Raw genomic sequence first — 15,481 nt, 5'->3', positions numbered from 1 at the left:
TGAAGCGGGACCATGAAAACGCAAATAATCGAAGGCCAATAAAACCGACTTCAATCTTGTTGGCGCTATAGAGAAACCTCTCCCGGCGTTCTCCTCTGCTGAAGCTCCGAGGCTTGCCGGATATCCCGAAGACCCGAACACAGCAACCCAGCTCCAGGTATCTCTCTCTCTCTCCTCCTCTTCTTCTTCTTCTTCTTCTTCTTCTTCTTAATCTGAGTTTGTGATCTTCACTTATTCTTGTCTTTCTTGATCAGTTGCTCTGTTGCTGTTCAGACCCTGTTGTCTAATTTCAATAAATTTGAGCTGTTAATGATTGCCTAGCCGCCCAGGTATGAATGGGTTCGATTTCCAAACGTGATGTTACTTTTAACTTTGGTGATATGTAAAATTGGGTTCGATTTGCATTTTAACTAAGGTAATGGTATAGTTGAAATGGGTTCGGTTTCCATTTGATATTGATGGTAATTTTAACAAAGATAATGATACTGATTTGATGGTTGAAATGGGTTCAGTTTCCTTTTGATCTTAGATGTTGATTTTAACTAAGGTAATGATACTGGTTGGGTCATTGGGTAGTTAGAAATGGGTTTGATTTCCATTTGATGTTGATTTCTTCTTCTTCTTCTTCTTCAACTGCAGTTTGTATGATTGTATCAGTTGCCGACTCACTGTCTCACTCGGTTAGTGAGGAGAAGCCCTCAGAAGCTTGAAGAAAAAAAAATAAAGGTAATACCGTCATTAAATATTTAAATCTTGCTATTTTGATAATTGTATTGGCATAATGGCAAACTGTTCGATCTTGCTAATCCTATTCAAAGGACCAAAATCAACAAGTTATCGATGATGACACTGGAAGGAGTGGCCTTAAAATTATCCCCATATTCATTCCCCATGATAACAACCCCTGCCTGCCGCACCCCTCACACCTTCCGACGCTTTCTCGTCTCGGCTTCAACTGCTGCAGCTCCACCCGCATCCCTCTCACTTGGTCACTCGACCCGACCCGATTTCCCTATCCTTCACCAGGTCTCTACTTTTTAACCACGGTTTATTTTCCTGTAACTCCTCAGTCCAGTACTCAATATTTGTTACATGACAGGAAGTAAATGGCTCTAGACTTGTTTACTTGGACAATGCTGCAACTTCCCAGAAGCCCATCACTGTGTTAAAGGCTTTGCAGGATTACTATCAAGGTTACAATTCAAACGTGCATCGCGGGATTCATTACTTAAGGTAGAGACTAGAGTAATAACATACCATAGTGGGATACATTAGTCCAACTATTCACTTTTGTCAATTTAGGATTTCTTAGAGATTATCTTAGTTAGACATTCTTGAGATAGGGTTCTCTGTTACATCAACTAGAGTTATTTGTTACCCTCTTGCGAATAAATAACTGTTGCTGCTTGTGGTGAATTTAGTTCAAAGGCAACAATGGAATATGAATTGGCGAGAAAGAAGATTTCGGAATTTATCAATGCATCAGATGCTCGAGAAATTGTTTTTACTAGGAATGCTACTGAAGCTATCAATCTGGTTGCTCACTCGTGGGGACTCCAAAATATAAAATCAAATGATGAGGTAGATAACATTTGCTATCTTCTTGATTTGTTTCTTCTTTTTTTAATAATCACTCACTTTATGCTGCATTCACCCATTAAGTTTTGGGAATTAACATCTTGCATATTACCGTGATCTCATGTTCTACCTATATTTGCTCAAGTAGTTGTACATGAGCTTGTCGTGATCACAGTATTTATGTAATCTTATGAGTTGAATCTTAAATACAATTTCCTTTAATTTCAATAATATTTGTCAGCTCTTGCTTCACTTAATCTTTATTGCAGATCTTACTCACAATTGCCGAACATCACAGTGCGATTGTTCCCTGGCAACTTGTAGCTCAAAAGACCGGTGCCATTTTGAAATACGTGGAACTAAATGAAGATGGAGTTCCAGATGTGGAAAAGTTAAAAGATATGCTTTCAAGAAAGACAAAACTTGTAGTTGTTCATCATGTCTCAAATGTGCTAGGTATGGTTCTGTTTCTCAAGTGATTATGGTTTCCTTTCCTTCTTCGAGCTTTGTATGCTTACGTTTTGTGGTAGATAACAAGTTTCAGAAGGTGTACCCAAATTTTTATTTGATTGAATTCTTGTGAATTGTTATTGACTGAATATTGCAGTGTTTATCTCAAACAAACACATAACACAGTCAGTCACATTGAAGGATTTCTATTGATTTTCATGTAGGTTCTGTTCTTCCTATTGAAGATATCACGTGTTGTGCTCATGATGTTGGGGCAAAAGTTCTTGTAGATGCTTGTCAGAGTGTTCCACACATGGCGGTTGATGTACAGGATCTTAATGCTGACTTTCTTGTTGCTTCCTCTCACAAGGTTAGGAAAATCTGTGGCCGACGGGAATCTTAACACTACCTTGTGTACTGCAATCTAGCTTCATGGGCAAGTATATGAAGTAATTAATTAACATGTCTCAGATGTGTGGGCCTACGGGAATTGGATTCTTATACGGCAAGAGTGACCTATTTTCTTCCATGCCTCCATTTTTAGGTAATTTTCTAGTTTGCAGTTGTCCTCAGAAAGTTCAATTCTTCTATTAGAGTTCTGTCTATCTAACTCCAACAAAGTAGTGACATGTGTACTTTAGCTGACTCTAATTTTTCAAACTATCTAGGTGGTGGAGAAATGATATCTGATGTATTTCTTGATCATTCCACTTATGCCGAACCTCCCTCTAGGTTGGTTATCTGTCTCCATACCTGAAATATTATTTTTTGTCATGAAATATGGTAATCTACACAAACCTTGAAGTGTCTGGATAGTATAACTTCATATATTTTTGAAAATGAGATATTCATTTTTAAGTTCATTACATTACTATTCCTAGATGCCTTATCCTTACTATAAGCAAGTGCTCCTATATACTGTCTAGCTTGGTTTATGCAAGGCATTAAGAGTTAGTGTATTATATTGTGCAAAACCTGAAGTTCATTGGGGGAGCTATCATCCCCTAATTCCAAATCAGTAAGATTTCATTGGTTTGTCCATAGTTATTGTATTATATTTGTGCAAAACCTGAAGTTCCAGCTCAAAGGATAAGAAGAGGAAGCACCACACATTCTAGCAATGAGACAATTATGGAAGTTCAATCTGTATAAACAAAGAAAGAGAGTAGAAAAAAAAAAAATTTAAATTCCCCACACCTTCACTCTGCCTCCAATTCCCATCCCAAACTGAAAGGAGAGATCTGTGAAGGAAGTGTCATGTCAGACCTTCTATTCCTGGGTCTAGGTTGTCATATCGGGGAAAGGGTGAGGAAATGGTACTTTCCTTGTTAATACTGATTGTTGAACTCCCATAATTTTGCTCTTTCTAGAACGTCTCTTGATTCCTCTACATATCTTTTGAGCTGGAACCTTAGGTTGCCAAGAATCTTACTGATTTGGAATTACTGTCCTGTTTAGAAAATGTTCTGCCAGTCCATCTTAGCAGAGTAGGGTATTCTGTTTATGGAGTTGTTAGGGTAATTCTCTAAGCAGTTGATGGATAATTCTTTTTTCTTAGTTTAGGCCATCTCCTGCTCATGTAATTTGGACCCACCCGGGTTCAGGTGTTAGCCTGGTTAATTGCTCATGGAAGATCGAACACTTTTGATATGGTTCAGAAGAGACGACCGTATGTTAGTATATTCCCCATTGGTGTGGTTTCTATAGGTGTGAGGTTGAAACTGCGGATCATTTGCTTGTCCGTTGTCAAATTGCATCGTCTTTGTGCTAAGGTTGTTTAGGGATGCTGACTTGAGATGGTAGCCTCCAGCTTTATGTGCTAATTTGTGGTGTTGGGGTGACGTTTTATGTTGGCTGATTTCTGGTTAGTTTGGATGGAGAGAAATAAAGAGGATCATTGGTAATGTTGGGTTCTTTTGGGGGTGGGTTTTTTTTTTTTTTTTTTTTTTTTTTTTTGGGGTGGTTTGGGGGGATGAGCTGATTCTTCTATGGGCTTCAGGTTCTTCCGAGGTGTCTTGGATTGAAGATCTTAGAAATGTTTATGCTCTGATATTGATTTTATTACCGTCATTCTTTGATTATAGGGGTTAGTAAGTTGGTATATGCAGCCCGAAGGTCAAGTTGTCCTCTGTTTAGTATTTTTGTCTTTTTTTTTTTTCATCACTAATAGTTTGTTTCTTATATTCTGTACGTATAAATCTAAAATATATATATGGCGACCTTCTGATACCTTTGTTTGTAATTACCACCATAAACTCAACTAGATTCGAGGCTGGAACACCAGCAATTGGGGAAGCAATTGGGTTAGGAGCAGCTATTGATTATTTGTCTGGAATTGGTATGCAACGGATACATGAATATGAGGTATTAAACTTATCTTCATTTTAATCTTTTCTATATAACGAATTTTGGACTCGTTTGTTACATGCGCCGCAAATGCATTTTATCAATTTAAACATTCACTATTACATCATTTCTTCAGTATGGTATGACTAGTATAACTTCAATTTAAGTAAGGATTAAAGTTTGTTTAGTCCCTGTACTATGCCTCCAAAATCGTTTCAGTCCCTGACATTTCAATTTAATCCGTAAAGTCCCTAGCCTCTTAATTTCACTCCAATAGGTCCGCTCCGTCCAATGGCTCCGTTAACTTGCTGACGTGGCACAAATTTAGATGCCAACTCAGCGCCATGTAAGCACGGTGAATGGTAAAATGTCAAGAATAGCCCTGACTTTCCCCTTTATTTTTTAAATTTTTTTTTATTCTTCTCCATTTTCTTCTTGCTGCAACCTCATCTTCCTCACGAGTTCTCTCTGTTCAGACTGAAAGAACAAAACTTCTTCTTCCTCACACCGAATCTCCCAAAACCCAAATCCCGGTCGTCCTTCCCCTCCACCATCGCCACCTAATCGCTCTCTTCCCCTGCCCAAATCGACGACCATCACTTGCATGTCCTTCAGCACGCCGACATCAGCCACAGATCGGTTAATCTCAGCCGTAAGGTTGAGTGAGAGGTTGATCGGAACGGTGAAATGGTTCAATGACCAGAAGGGGTTCAGCTTCATCACCCCGAAGAACGGTGGCGAGGATCTCTGCGTCAACCTGTCCTCGATCCGAACTGAAGGATTCTAGCGGTGACGACATCCGACGGTGGCGAGCTCGCTCTTTTCTCAGAACCAGGTCCAGCTGTCGAGGACCTCCAGAACGACAACGTATTGTCGTGAGAGGAGGAGCTAGCGGAGGAGCCGGGTCGTTGCTGAAGATGAGATCCTCAAAACCGTTCGGTCGATCTCAACCTCAAAACCGACAACGCCGAAGCCGAGATCCTAGCCCCAGCTCCTCATCCTCAATCCAATCTCAATTCCCAAACCCTAGCTCTCTATTCGACCAGAGACGCCAATTCGTACGGCGGTCCTATGGTTGGGTCTGTCCAGCCGCACTTTCTCCTCCGACCAAGAAGACGGTGATGCTTATAATTATTAGCTTTGTTTTATCTTAATTGTAAGAGCTAGCTAGTTAAAGATTTCAGTTTTCGAATCAATTTTACATTAGGAGGTCAATTTCTCTATCAATTTTACATTTGCTTCAGCTTGAGTTTTCTTTTGGTGTTCCGGCGAGATAAGGGTTTGATTTGGTGCATTTGCGATTTGTCGTTTAAAAGTTGGGGTCTTTTGATTTTGTATTGATGGAGGAGCAATTCGTACTGAGAGTTCCACATTCTGTTGCAGAGTTTGGATTGTGGGATTGGTGGTGGTGGTGGAGAGTTTTAGAATTTTTTAGTCGAAATGGAATTTTGGAGCTGATCGATGGTGAGTAGAGGAGGAAGGAGTAAAGAATTAAGGTTCATGGTGGTGGTTGGGCTCGGAGAGAGAGCTCGGTGGTGGTGATTTTCGCTTTGGATTTTGGGTGTGAAGAAGAAGAATGGGGAGAAATGCAAGAGGGTAAATTGGACAATTTTCCAATGATGTGGCATGCAAATAGCTGAGGTGGCGTGGAATTGATGGCCTCGTCAGCATCTTAACGGCAGATTTGGATGGAACCCTAACGGAGCGGACCTATTGGAGTGAAATTAAGAGGTCAGGGACTTTATAGATTAAATTGAAATGTCAGGGACTGAAACGATTTTGGAGGCATAGTACAGGGACTAAACAAACTTTAATCTTTTAAGTACATAGCAGTGAAATAATTCATCTAAAATACCAAGGCTTCCCTCAAATACTCGAAGTGTACCACGTGGCGGCATGGTTGTGGGCATGGTTGTGGTGCTTTGAAAATAAAGATAGTACCTAAATTGTTGTGGTGCTTTGAAAATAAAGATAGTACCTAAATTGACTTTAAAAGTGGTAGGGAATGAGTGTGGATTCAGTTAGCGCAAAACCGAAACCGCAAGCACAACCTGATGGGCAGTTGCTTCAGTTTGCAACCATGTAAGGTTGGGTCAGTTGGGTTTAACTGAACATTTGCCCACCCCTACACAACACTTGTAGATCTATGAACAATTGTTTTTATTTATATTTTTTATTTTTTTGTTCCTTTGTGGAAATTGAATATATAAGAAAAGTACGTGGGCCTAAGCAGGTCATGCTCACCCAACTTCACATATGCAACTTTTTAAATTTTTGTCATAAGACTTGGCTTTGATATATAACTAAGTGAATCGAATATTAATTTTTTTTTTTTTTTTTTTTTCAAATTATTTGATAACTGCAATTCTTCATGTTTGTTTCATTTTCATGTGTGGTATTGATAAGATTATATAACTGAAAGAATTCGGGTTCTTTTGTTCTGTTGGGAGCATTGTTTGCATTCATTCTGGTTATCCAAAGAAATCCTATAATTTCATGTATCATATTGATTGGGGATAGTGTAGACTGGGGAAATTTACATACTGGTTTTTTTTTTTTGGTCTGAGATTTACATACTGGTTAAATATTATGATTATTTTGGGGAAGCAATCAATGGAAGAATTTAGATTTGATTGTGCTGGTGACATTATGTGTTCAGAAATTTTGCATGTGAAGATCATGTATTTATACGTTGTATTGAAACTTCATTGTTTGCAATTATTTTATTTTTGTATTAATATTTTTTGCAGATAGAGCTGGCCAAATATCTATATGATAGTCTTTGTTCAATACCCAACATTCGAATTTATGGTCCGGTGCCTTCAGAAGATGTCCACCGCGCTGCTCTTTGTTCTTTCAATGTCGAGAATATACATCCTACAGATTTGGCAACTCTTCTTGACCAACAGGTATCTTTATGCAAGAAGCAAAACTATTAGACTTATTTCCTTCATTTCTGACTTATTCCTGGCATTTGTTAATTTAAGTATTATCTCAAATCAGTAGCTGTTATGTAACTGATTTAAATTTAACTCCAGCATGGAGTGGCTATCCGATCAGGTCACCACTGCGCCCAACCCCTTCATCGACATTTAGGCGTCGGTGCAAGTGCACGTGCGAGTCTTTACTTCTACAACACTAGAGAGGATGTTGATGACTTTATCCATGCCCTAAATGACACAGTCAGATTCTTTAATTCTTTCAAGTAGTCTTGTAGTCAATGTTCAATTCCCAGCCATTTGTAAATTTTGTATCAGTTAAGTTGTTCGAGAATGATTACTCTTAGAAAAGAAAATACGGTTGCTGTTATTTTTTTACATACCTCGGATATGTGGACAAAATAAATGCACAAATTTGTATAAAGTAGGGCCGGAACTGAATCCACAAGCTCACTCTGAGTGGGTCTGTTGAAAGCAAAAGCTTGGAGAAGTGAGGCCAGAAGTTACACAACTCTTCAAGTTTCATCTGTCTATTAACTGCATTCAATTAACTTTTAGAGGAATACATCCTTTTGGGTTCCTAGGGCTGCAAATTTCTGATTTCTTGGTTACAATGTAGCGTGAATCTATAAGCTAACTTCATCATACTTCAGTTCTCCACCATTTTTCACTTCACTACTTGGAGAATTATAACATAAAATATAGTATGAGAGTTTATTTGGAGGGAATGGTTCTAGTGAGGACTTTAAAATGAGGATTTTCAAATCAATAGTTCGATGAGTGGTTTCAATTTTAGTTGAAATATTAATTTTACAACAAATGTCATCCAACAGTTGATTTAAAAGTCCTCATTTTAAGGTCCTCATTAGAACCTCACCCTTTGTTTAGATTATTTTTCTTATTTTTTTGTTTATTCTCGAAGTCCGTGTGGATATGTATTTTTATATTGTATTTTAAAGCAAGCTTTGTATTTTCTTTTTACTTTTTACAACAAATCTAAAGGAAAGAAAGATAAAAGGACTGGTCATGATTCCCTTTTGAATATCCATAACCTTTCTCCGATCGGCAATTGGGATCAGAAGTAATTATTGCCGGAGCCGAAGAGGTCTTGTTGAGTAGCTTGACGAACAGTGGAGAGAGGGATATGAGATATGGATATTTCTGTGCAAATCTTTTAACACACTCTTTCAGATAAGAAGAGTCTCTAGCATTTTGGTCAAAGTTTTGAGCAGATAGTTTTGACACGATATGTTTAAAGTCAAAAACACCCTACCAAATGGCCCCTTACCATAAAATTTTGTGGTCAAGATTGAGCGAGCAATGTAGTCATCACTGGTTGTAAGTTACGTCATTTGTCTTTTAGACTCCTCCCTAAAACATGCAAAAATTTATGTATCCAAAATAAAGCTCTTCGACCACCATGGCTCCGGCTGTTACATCCCGTATCTCAATTTACCGGTTTACTAGTCATTTGGACGGTAAACGACAATTACTTTCACTCTAAACTTCGTTCTGATGCTTTTAGTGGACCAAAAAGTTGACTTTTTGAGAAAATTTTTCTTCGTGAAAGTTGTAGAGGACGTTAAACCGAGTCTGTGGACATGTGGTACGCTCAAATCGGAGTTCATATGGAGAAGTTTTTTTTTTTTTTTATAAGAAACCTACAACAAGAGTTACAGAGAGGTGCCTCTAGTGCACCTAGATCCTAGTCTATCAAATAACATTGCCCTTGAAATGTTGGGATGTAAGTGTCTCTCTCACACTTTTTCCCCAGCGTAGTTGTGTCTGAGGTTTGCACATGCATCAGCAGCAAAGTTTGCTTCCCTGTAAATATGACTAAAGGAAATGGATTCGAAGTTGCAGACGATCTTCCTAATGTCATTAATGATTTGTGCAAGTCTCCAGGGTGGGGATATTTTACCGTTCACTGCATCGATCACTATCTTGGAATCTCCTTCAACTTGTACATTTTTGTAGCCTTTCTGTATAGCCATCCAGAGACTGTCTCTTAAGGCCGTCGCCTCAGCAGTTGGCACCGTAGTAGTACCAATATTCTTGGACATCGCCATTGTGAGGTTACCGTTGGTGTCTTTGCAGATAAATCCACAAGTTGCTTCTGAGCTTGAGACAGAGCCATCAAAATTGATTTTGATTTTGTCTTCAGGAGGAGGGTGCCATTTGATCACCTTTGGGATGTTTTGAATAGCTCCTCCTGAACTAGTCTGGTTGCATTATGAATAGCTTTTTAGGGTAGCAGTTGTTGCAGCAACAATAGAACTAGGATGAGATCTAATATTACGAAAGCAACAGTCATTCCTTGCCTTCCAGATTTGCCAGCAAGCGGCAAGCACTTTCATAAAGAGATTTTTATCATAGCTTTTACTGAGGAATAGGGTATTGAAGACATCCAAGTACCCATTATTCCAGTTCTAAGCATTAGCCAGATTCATCAAGTTCCAGACTTCCTTGGTAAAGGGGCAAATACCAAACAAGTGATCTGCGGTTTCATTGTCCGAGTTACAAAGAACACAACTGTTATCAATAATAGAAGTAAATCTCGAAATTCTGTCTTTCGTTTTTAGCCTCCCTCTAAGAAGAAGCCAGCTAAACATTTTGATTTTGGGGGGCATATTCAGATTCCACATTTTGTTGATAAGTTTAATTTGGGGGTGGTTCATAGTTTCTTTGCATTGTATCCAAGTTGCAGTTTTAACAGAAAACTTACCGTTCGGAGCTGGGCCCCAGACAAAGGCATCCTCTTGATCATGAATAGGAATAGGGAGCCCTAGGATCTGCTTGACTATATCCTGATCAAGACAACTTAGTAGCTTTGCTTTGTTCCACCTGTTGCTTGTAATGAAGTCACTGATAGTATTGTTCCAGTTAATTGAGTTCCTTTGGGTTTGAGGAATTAAATTGACCAACGGGAAGGGGAATATCCAGTTGAAAGTCCAGAAATTTATGCAGCTCCCGTTCCCAATGGTCCATCTCATACCCTGATTTATGATATTCCTGCAATCTAGAATACCTTTCCAGGCTAATGAACTAGATTGCTTCTTTTTAGCTTCGAAGAAGGAGGTCTTCCTCCAATATTTTCTTTTCATGATTTGAACCCACCAGTTATTGGGCTATGTTATTATTTTCCAACCCAATTTTGCAATAGCCGCATTGTTAAAAAAAGCTGTAGGTCTTATCCCAGGCGACTGGGGGGGGGGGGGGAGGGGGGGGAGGGGGTTTGCACTTGAACCCCATAAAAAATCTCTAGCTTCTCTATCTATAGCATTAGTAAACTTAGGAGAACATTTGAAGCAAGACATAACATGATTAGGCATTCCAGCTAGGTTGGTTTTGATCAGAGTAGCCCTTCCGGCTCTCGACAGGATACCTTTTTTCCAACCAACCAATTTATTTGTTATTTTGAGAAGGAGTTCCTTGGCATTAATCGGATCCTTCCAAAAGATAACATTGTGAATACCTAAGTACTTGCCTATGGTACTCTTTTGCTGGATGTTCAGAAAATTGACAATGTCCTGTTTAAGCTGGTTAGGTGTGTTGGGGGAGAAGTAAAGAGAAGATTTATTGAAATTGATTTTTTGACCTGACGCAGTGGCAAAGGCATCTAAAATTTTGAGAATGTTCCTAGCTCCTCTAGTGGAAGCTCTAGCAAATAGTAGGCAGTCATCAGCAAAGACCAGATTGGATATCCTAAAACCCATCGGTGAGGACAGTAGTCCTACATGATTTTTAGAGCTAGAAGAGTCAGGTTATTAAGTTGCCTAATTAAAAGCTCCATACAGAGGATGAAGATATAAGGTGACAGAGGGTCTCCTTGTCTTATTCCTCTAGTAGGTTGAAACCAACCCTATGGTTTTCCATTAATTAAGACAGAGAAAGAGACAGCTGTGATGCAGTCCAATACTCTATCAATCCAATCCCTGTGGAACCCAAACTTAGTCAGAAAAGCTCTAATGTAGTCCCAATCTATAAGAGGTCATAAGCTTTTTCAAGGTCAAGTTTAACAGCCATAGCTGTTGCTGACCTTTTTTTTCTCTGAAAGTCTGAGAACAATTCATGAGCAATGAGGATATTGTCTTGTATTAATCTTCCCGGAGCAAAAGCTCCCTGGTTTTGGGATATGCATTTTTCCAACAAAGGTCTCAGCCTTTTAACCATAATTTTTGTGATTATTTTATAACAAACATTGCACAAACTAATAGGTCTATAATGAGAGACAAACTCAGGTTTTTCATTTTTAGGAATAAGGGCTATGTTAGTGTGATTCAAAGCATTTAGAGACATATCATTCTCAAAGAAACTCTTGATCATCGGAACTAGAGAGGGACTAGCCTCATTCCAGCATTTCTAGTAGAGCATGGCAAGAAGTCCATCTGGTCCTGGGGCTTTTAGTGGTCCTATGGAATGTACCGCATCTTTAATGTCCTCCTCTGTGACTTGCTTCAGCAGGTATAAATTGTCCTCTTCTGTGATGCATGGCTGAAGGGGTGATAAGAAGTTGTTCATATCTGTATTACTTGGTCGGTTGCTGGATGTGAATCTTTTGTGGAAATCCTGTACAAAGAAAGGAATGAAAAATTTAGTGTCATCTAACCATAACCCGTTATTATCTCTTACCCCTATTATATTGTTTTTTTTTCTTCTTCTAAGGTTAGCTTGGGTTTGAAAAAACTTGGTGTTTTAGTCACCCAAGGCTAACCAGTCAGCTTTCGCTTTTTGGGCCCAGAAGAGCTCCTCTTCTCTATAGATTTTCACCATTTCATCCCTTACTTGAACATCTTGTTCTTTCAGGTAATTTGATCTTGGGAACATCATGAGCTGTTGTTGGATATCATAGCTTCTGTCCTGCAACACAGAATTTTTTTTAAATAAGTCACCAAAGACATTCTTGTTCCGTATGGCCAGGAAGTTTTTAAAGGGTCCTGCTCCAAATGTTTTCCCCAAAAATTTGCTACCACTGTTTTGAAGTCTTTATGGGACAGCCATATAGCTTCAAACTTAAACGGTTTTTGTATTTTCTGGTGTTGAGGTATAATAGTTAGGCAAATAGGACCATGGTCGGAGTTAACTATGGGAAAGTTTTCCAGTTTCATAGTTGGAAAGAGATTCAGGTAGCTAGCATTGACACAAACTCTGCCAAGCCTTTCATAGATAGTGTTTTCATCTTGCTGCTTATTTGTCCAAGTGTAAGGTACACCATCAACATCTAAAGAAATGACATTAGCCTCATTGAGAAACTTGCTGAAATTAATCATATGGTTTGTTATTCTGTTTAAACCTCCAACCTTTTCTTGTAGAGTTAGGATGCTATTGAAATCCCCCATTAAAACCCATGGTTCATTATTATCTGGTTTGAGCCTTAGAATTTCCTCCCACAGAGGTTGTTGTTTCTCTTTTTGTGGGTAAGCATAGATAAAAGTTATAAAAGTAGCTTTTTTTGAGTTATTATCAGTCATATGGCAATGAATGAAACGATCATGGACATGAATAATATTAAAGCTCAAAATAAAAGATTTCCATAACAGGAGCAAGCCTCCACATTGCCCCTTGGCAGGGACAACAATACCATAATCAAAAGGCTACTTCCTAATAGTTTTATTTAGAATATTAGTTGATGCCCTGGTATCGAAGATACAAAGGGCATCAAGACAAAAAGAGGAAGCATAAAACTTGATCTGCGCAGTAAATCATGGCCATGCGCTGCTTCTGCTATTCCATGCCACTATCTTCATTCTGCATTGTTGACAGAGGAGGGGCTGCCCACCTCCTTGTCATCTGCCTCAGCCATGTTCATATCCTCAATCATCTCTTTGGTCTTCTTTTTTGGGCTCTTGTAATCACCTTCATCACTAATTTGCATCTTAGACATAGCTGAGCTAGTGCTTGGGCTCCTACCAGGGTTCTTGTCTTTGGTTTCCACATCCAATTGATTCTCATTAATCAGTTATCCGAGGGCCATCTCCTAATCCATTCCAGCATTTTTTGCTTCCTTGTAACTCTCATACAACAATCTCAAGGGGGAGCTAAAATTAGCATAGTAGTAATCCATAGGGTTGGTGGGGGAGTAGTAAATCCTCTCATTCAGATCATTGGGATCAGGGGATGAGTTATCCAAATCATATATGTTAGAAATTTCCTTAAGATCTTCATAAGAGATTTCATTTAAAGAAGAGCTAGAAGTAGAACCAGAGGAGGAACTCACCCCGTCACCCTTACTGGCAGAGTCACTTCCAGCTTGGTTATCCAGACCTAGGCCTTCCTTCCCACTTTTTCCAATAATAATGTTACCAGCACCTTTGGCAACATCCCTATAGCTTTTTCCTCTTTGCACCATTCCTCCTTGAGTTGCTTTCCCTTTCCCATGGCCAGCATCCTTCTTGGAGTTCGGCTCAATGATGTTATCAGCCTTCTTTTCTTTTCCCTTTCTCTGAACGAGCTTCCAGCCAGGAGACGGAGGGTTAAGGTTTTCACTGGTACCCTATTCCTCCAGACCCGAATCCCTCTTAACAGGCTGCGAGAAGTACAGCATGACTTTTTCAGATATTAATTCCTGTAGCTCCGGATCAATCTCCTCATCCGATTCGCCTGGCGAATCGGATTAATTCCTGCAGCTCCGGACCATTTTGGGAAATTTCCATTTTCGGAAACTATTCAAATCCTCCGTTCTCTCTTATCAGCCGCTCGACCCGACCCGGATCCGGATGATCCGACCAGGCTTTTCCGGCGATCTCCGACGACCTCTAGCAGCGGGACCTGGGCAGACCAACTCGCCTCCTTGTTCTGGTCCTCCTGGTGGTGGCCTCTAGCATCGATTCTCGGTCACGGTGGTGTAGCAACTCGGAGAACTCGAGTGCAGTCGAACCCGATCGGAAATCCTAGTTCCGGCGACGTCACGGCTTCAAGTTTTCTGGGCTGAGTTCGTAGAAGCCTCCCTGATCGATCTGTGGTGTTTGTTTTGATCGATTCACGTTGGAATCAGATCAACTCAAAGTGAACATTTCACGGCGGCTTGTGGCGGCGATCTAGGCTATGTTGGCTTGAACCCCAGGTATTAAAGTTGATCTATTTGGTGTTCTTGACATTTTGGACGGTTGTATTAATCTAGTTTTGAGTTTTGGCCGGTGGTGGTTGTGCCACCGACTGTGGCGGCGTTTTTGGCGGCCTTCCGGCCACCTCAGGGATAGTTTTTGTTCCTGAGTTCGATCTACTCGTCGATATGAGCATTTCGATATACAATACGTAATTTTTGGAGATCGTATGAGCATGTTAGGGTTTTTGTGATTTCGATAGTTCGATTATTCGATCCGTGAGGATCTGACTATCCGATCGACTTGTGGTTTTGTCACATCGATCGTAAAAGCATTCTGGAGACTTTGGGTGGTCTTAGATGAGGGTTCGCCTCGATTGGCGTTACTTTCAGGGTTGTTGTTCGATTGGGGATTCGAAATTTAGTATCACTTGGTGATTCATATATTGATTTGAGATCATTGGTGATTAGGTGCTTCTCAAGGTATTTTGGACGAGTTGGTGGTGTGAGTATTAGTTTGGTTCTGTATAGAAGACGCAGCAGGACTTCGAGGTGAGTAATCTCACAACGTTCATTTACGAACGGAGTTACCATTATTGTTTTGGCGTTATTGTTTAACTGCATACTATAGTTGGTATTAGTAGGCATTCCTGAGCGAATGACTACGTATATATATATTTACGTGAAATATATATATTATTGTGAGTGATGTGTGACGAATAATATGCATGATTGCGTTCATATTATTGTTGAAGGCAACTTTTCAGGAAACAATATTGTGGAAAAAGATGTTTTCTATTGTTGGAAAAGTATTGAGTTTGATGTTACATTTTTGAGTCAAGCATGACTTATTTTAAATGTATTGGTCCTTGTACCAAGAGTCACAAATGGTGACAGGTCGCAGATGGTGACCTTAGGGCAACTCCAACCATAGGCTCTATTTGGGGGTGCTATTCTTATTTTAGCACCCCCTTGTTGCACTATTCATATAGGACTCAATTCTCATCTCCAACCATGAGGTGCTATATGGGGGTGTTATTTTCACTATTCTTGACTAAAATATAATATGAGTATAATTTTGATGAATATTATATTAAAAATATGTTAATTTAATTAAATAAGGTAA

At 39.4% G+C, this 15,481-nt stretch overlaps 2 protein-coding genes across 2 annotated transcripts; one reads left to right on the top strand and one right to left on the bottom strand.

Annotated features, from left to right (window-relative positions):
• Positions 1–7,740, top strand: LOC133716065 (cysteine desulfurase 1, chloroplastic). The gene is made up of 13 exons (XM_062142801.1): positions 1–157; positions 255–329; positions 640–726; positions 819–1,026; positions 1,100–1,233; positions 1,422–1,581; positions 1,848–2,034; positions 2,253–2,398; positions 2,500–2,572; positions 2,697–2,760; positions 4,293–4,392; positions 7,125–7,283; positions 7,413–7,740. The coding sequence occupies exons 4-13, from the start codon at positions 841–843 to the stop codon at positions 7,581–7,583; spliced, it is 1,380 nt and encodes a 459-aa protein (XP_061998785.1). The 5' UTR covers positions 1–157; positions 255–329; positions 640–726; positions 819–840; the 3' UTR covers positions 7,584–7,740.
• Positions 7,741–9,070: 1,330 nt separating this feature from the next.
• On the bottom strand, positions 9,071–13,197 carry LOC133716267 (uncharacterized). The gene is made up of 4 exons (XM_062142976.1): positions 13,093–13,197; positions 12,099–12,173; positions 11,739–11,882; positions 9,071–9,535 (listed from the first exon to the last, which is right to left on the bottom strand). Exons 1-4 carry the CDS (start codon positions 13,195–13,197, stop codon positions 9,071–9,073), a joined length of 789 nt encoding a protein of 262 aa, XP_061998960.1.
• Positions 13,198–15,481: the final 2,284 nt, after the last annotated feature.

The sequence above is a fragment of the Rosa rugosa genome, chromosome 6 (assembly GCF_958449725.1).
Source record: "Rosa rugosa chromosome 6, drRosRugo1.1, whole genome shotgun sequence".
NCBI classification, from domain to species: Eukaryota; Viridiplantae; Streptophyta; class Magnoliopsida; order Rosales; family Rosaceae; genus Rosa; species Rosa rugosa.
Note: the sequence above shows the minus strand (reverse complement) of the source record. Positions and strands in the feature narration are given on the sequence as shown.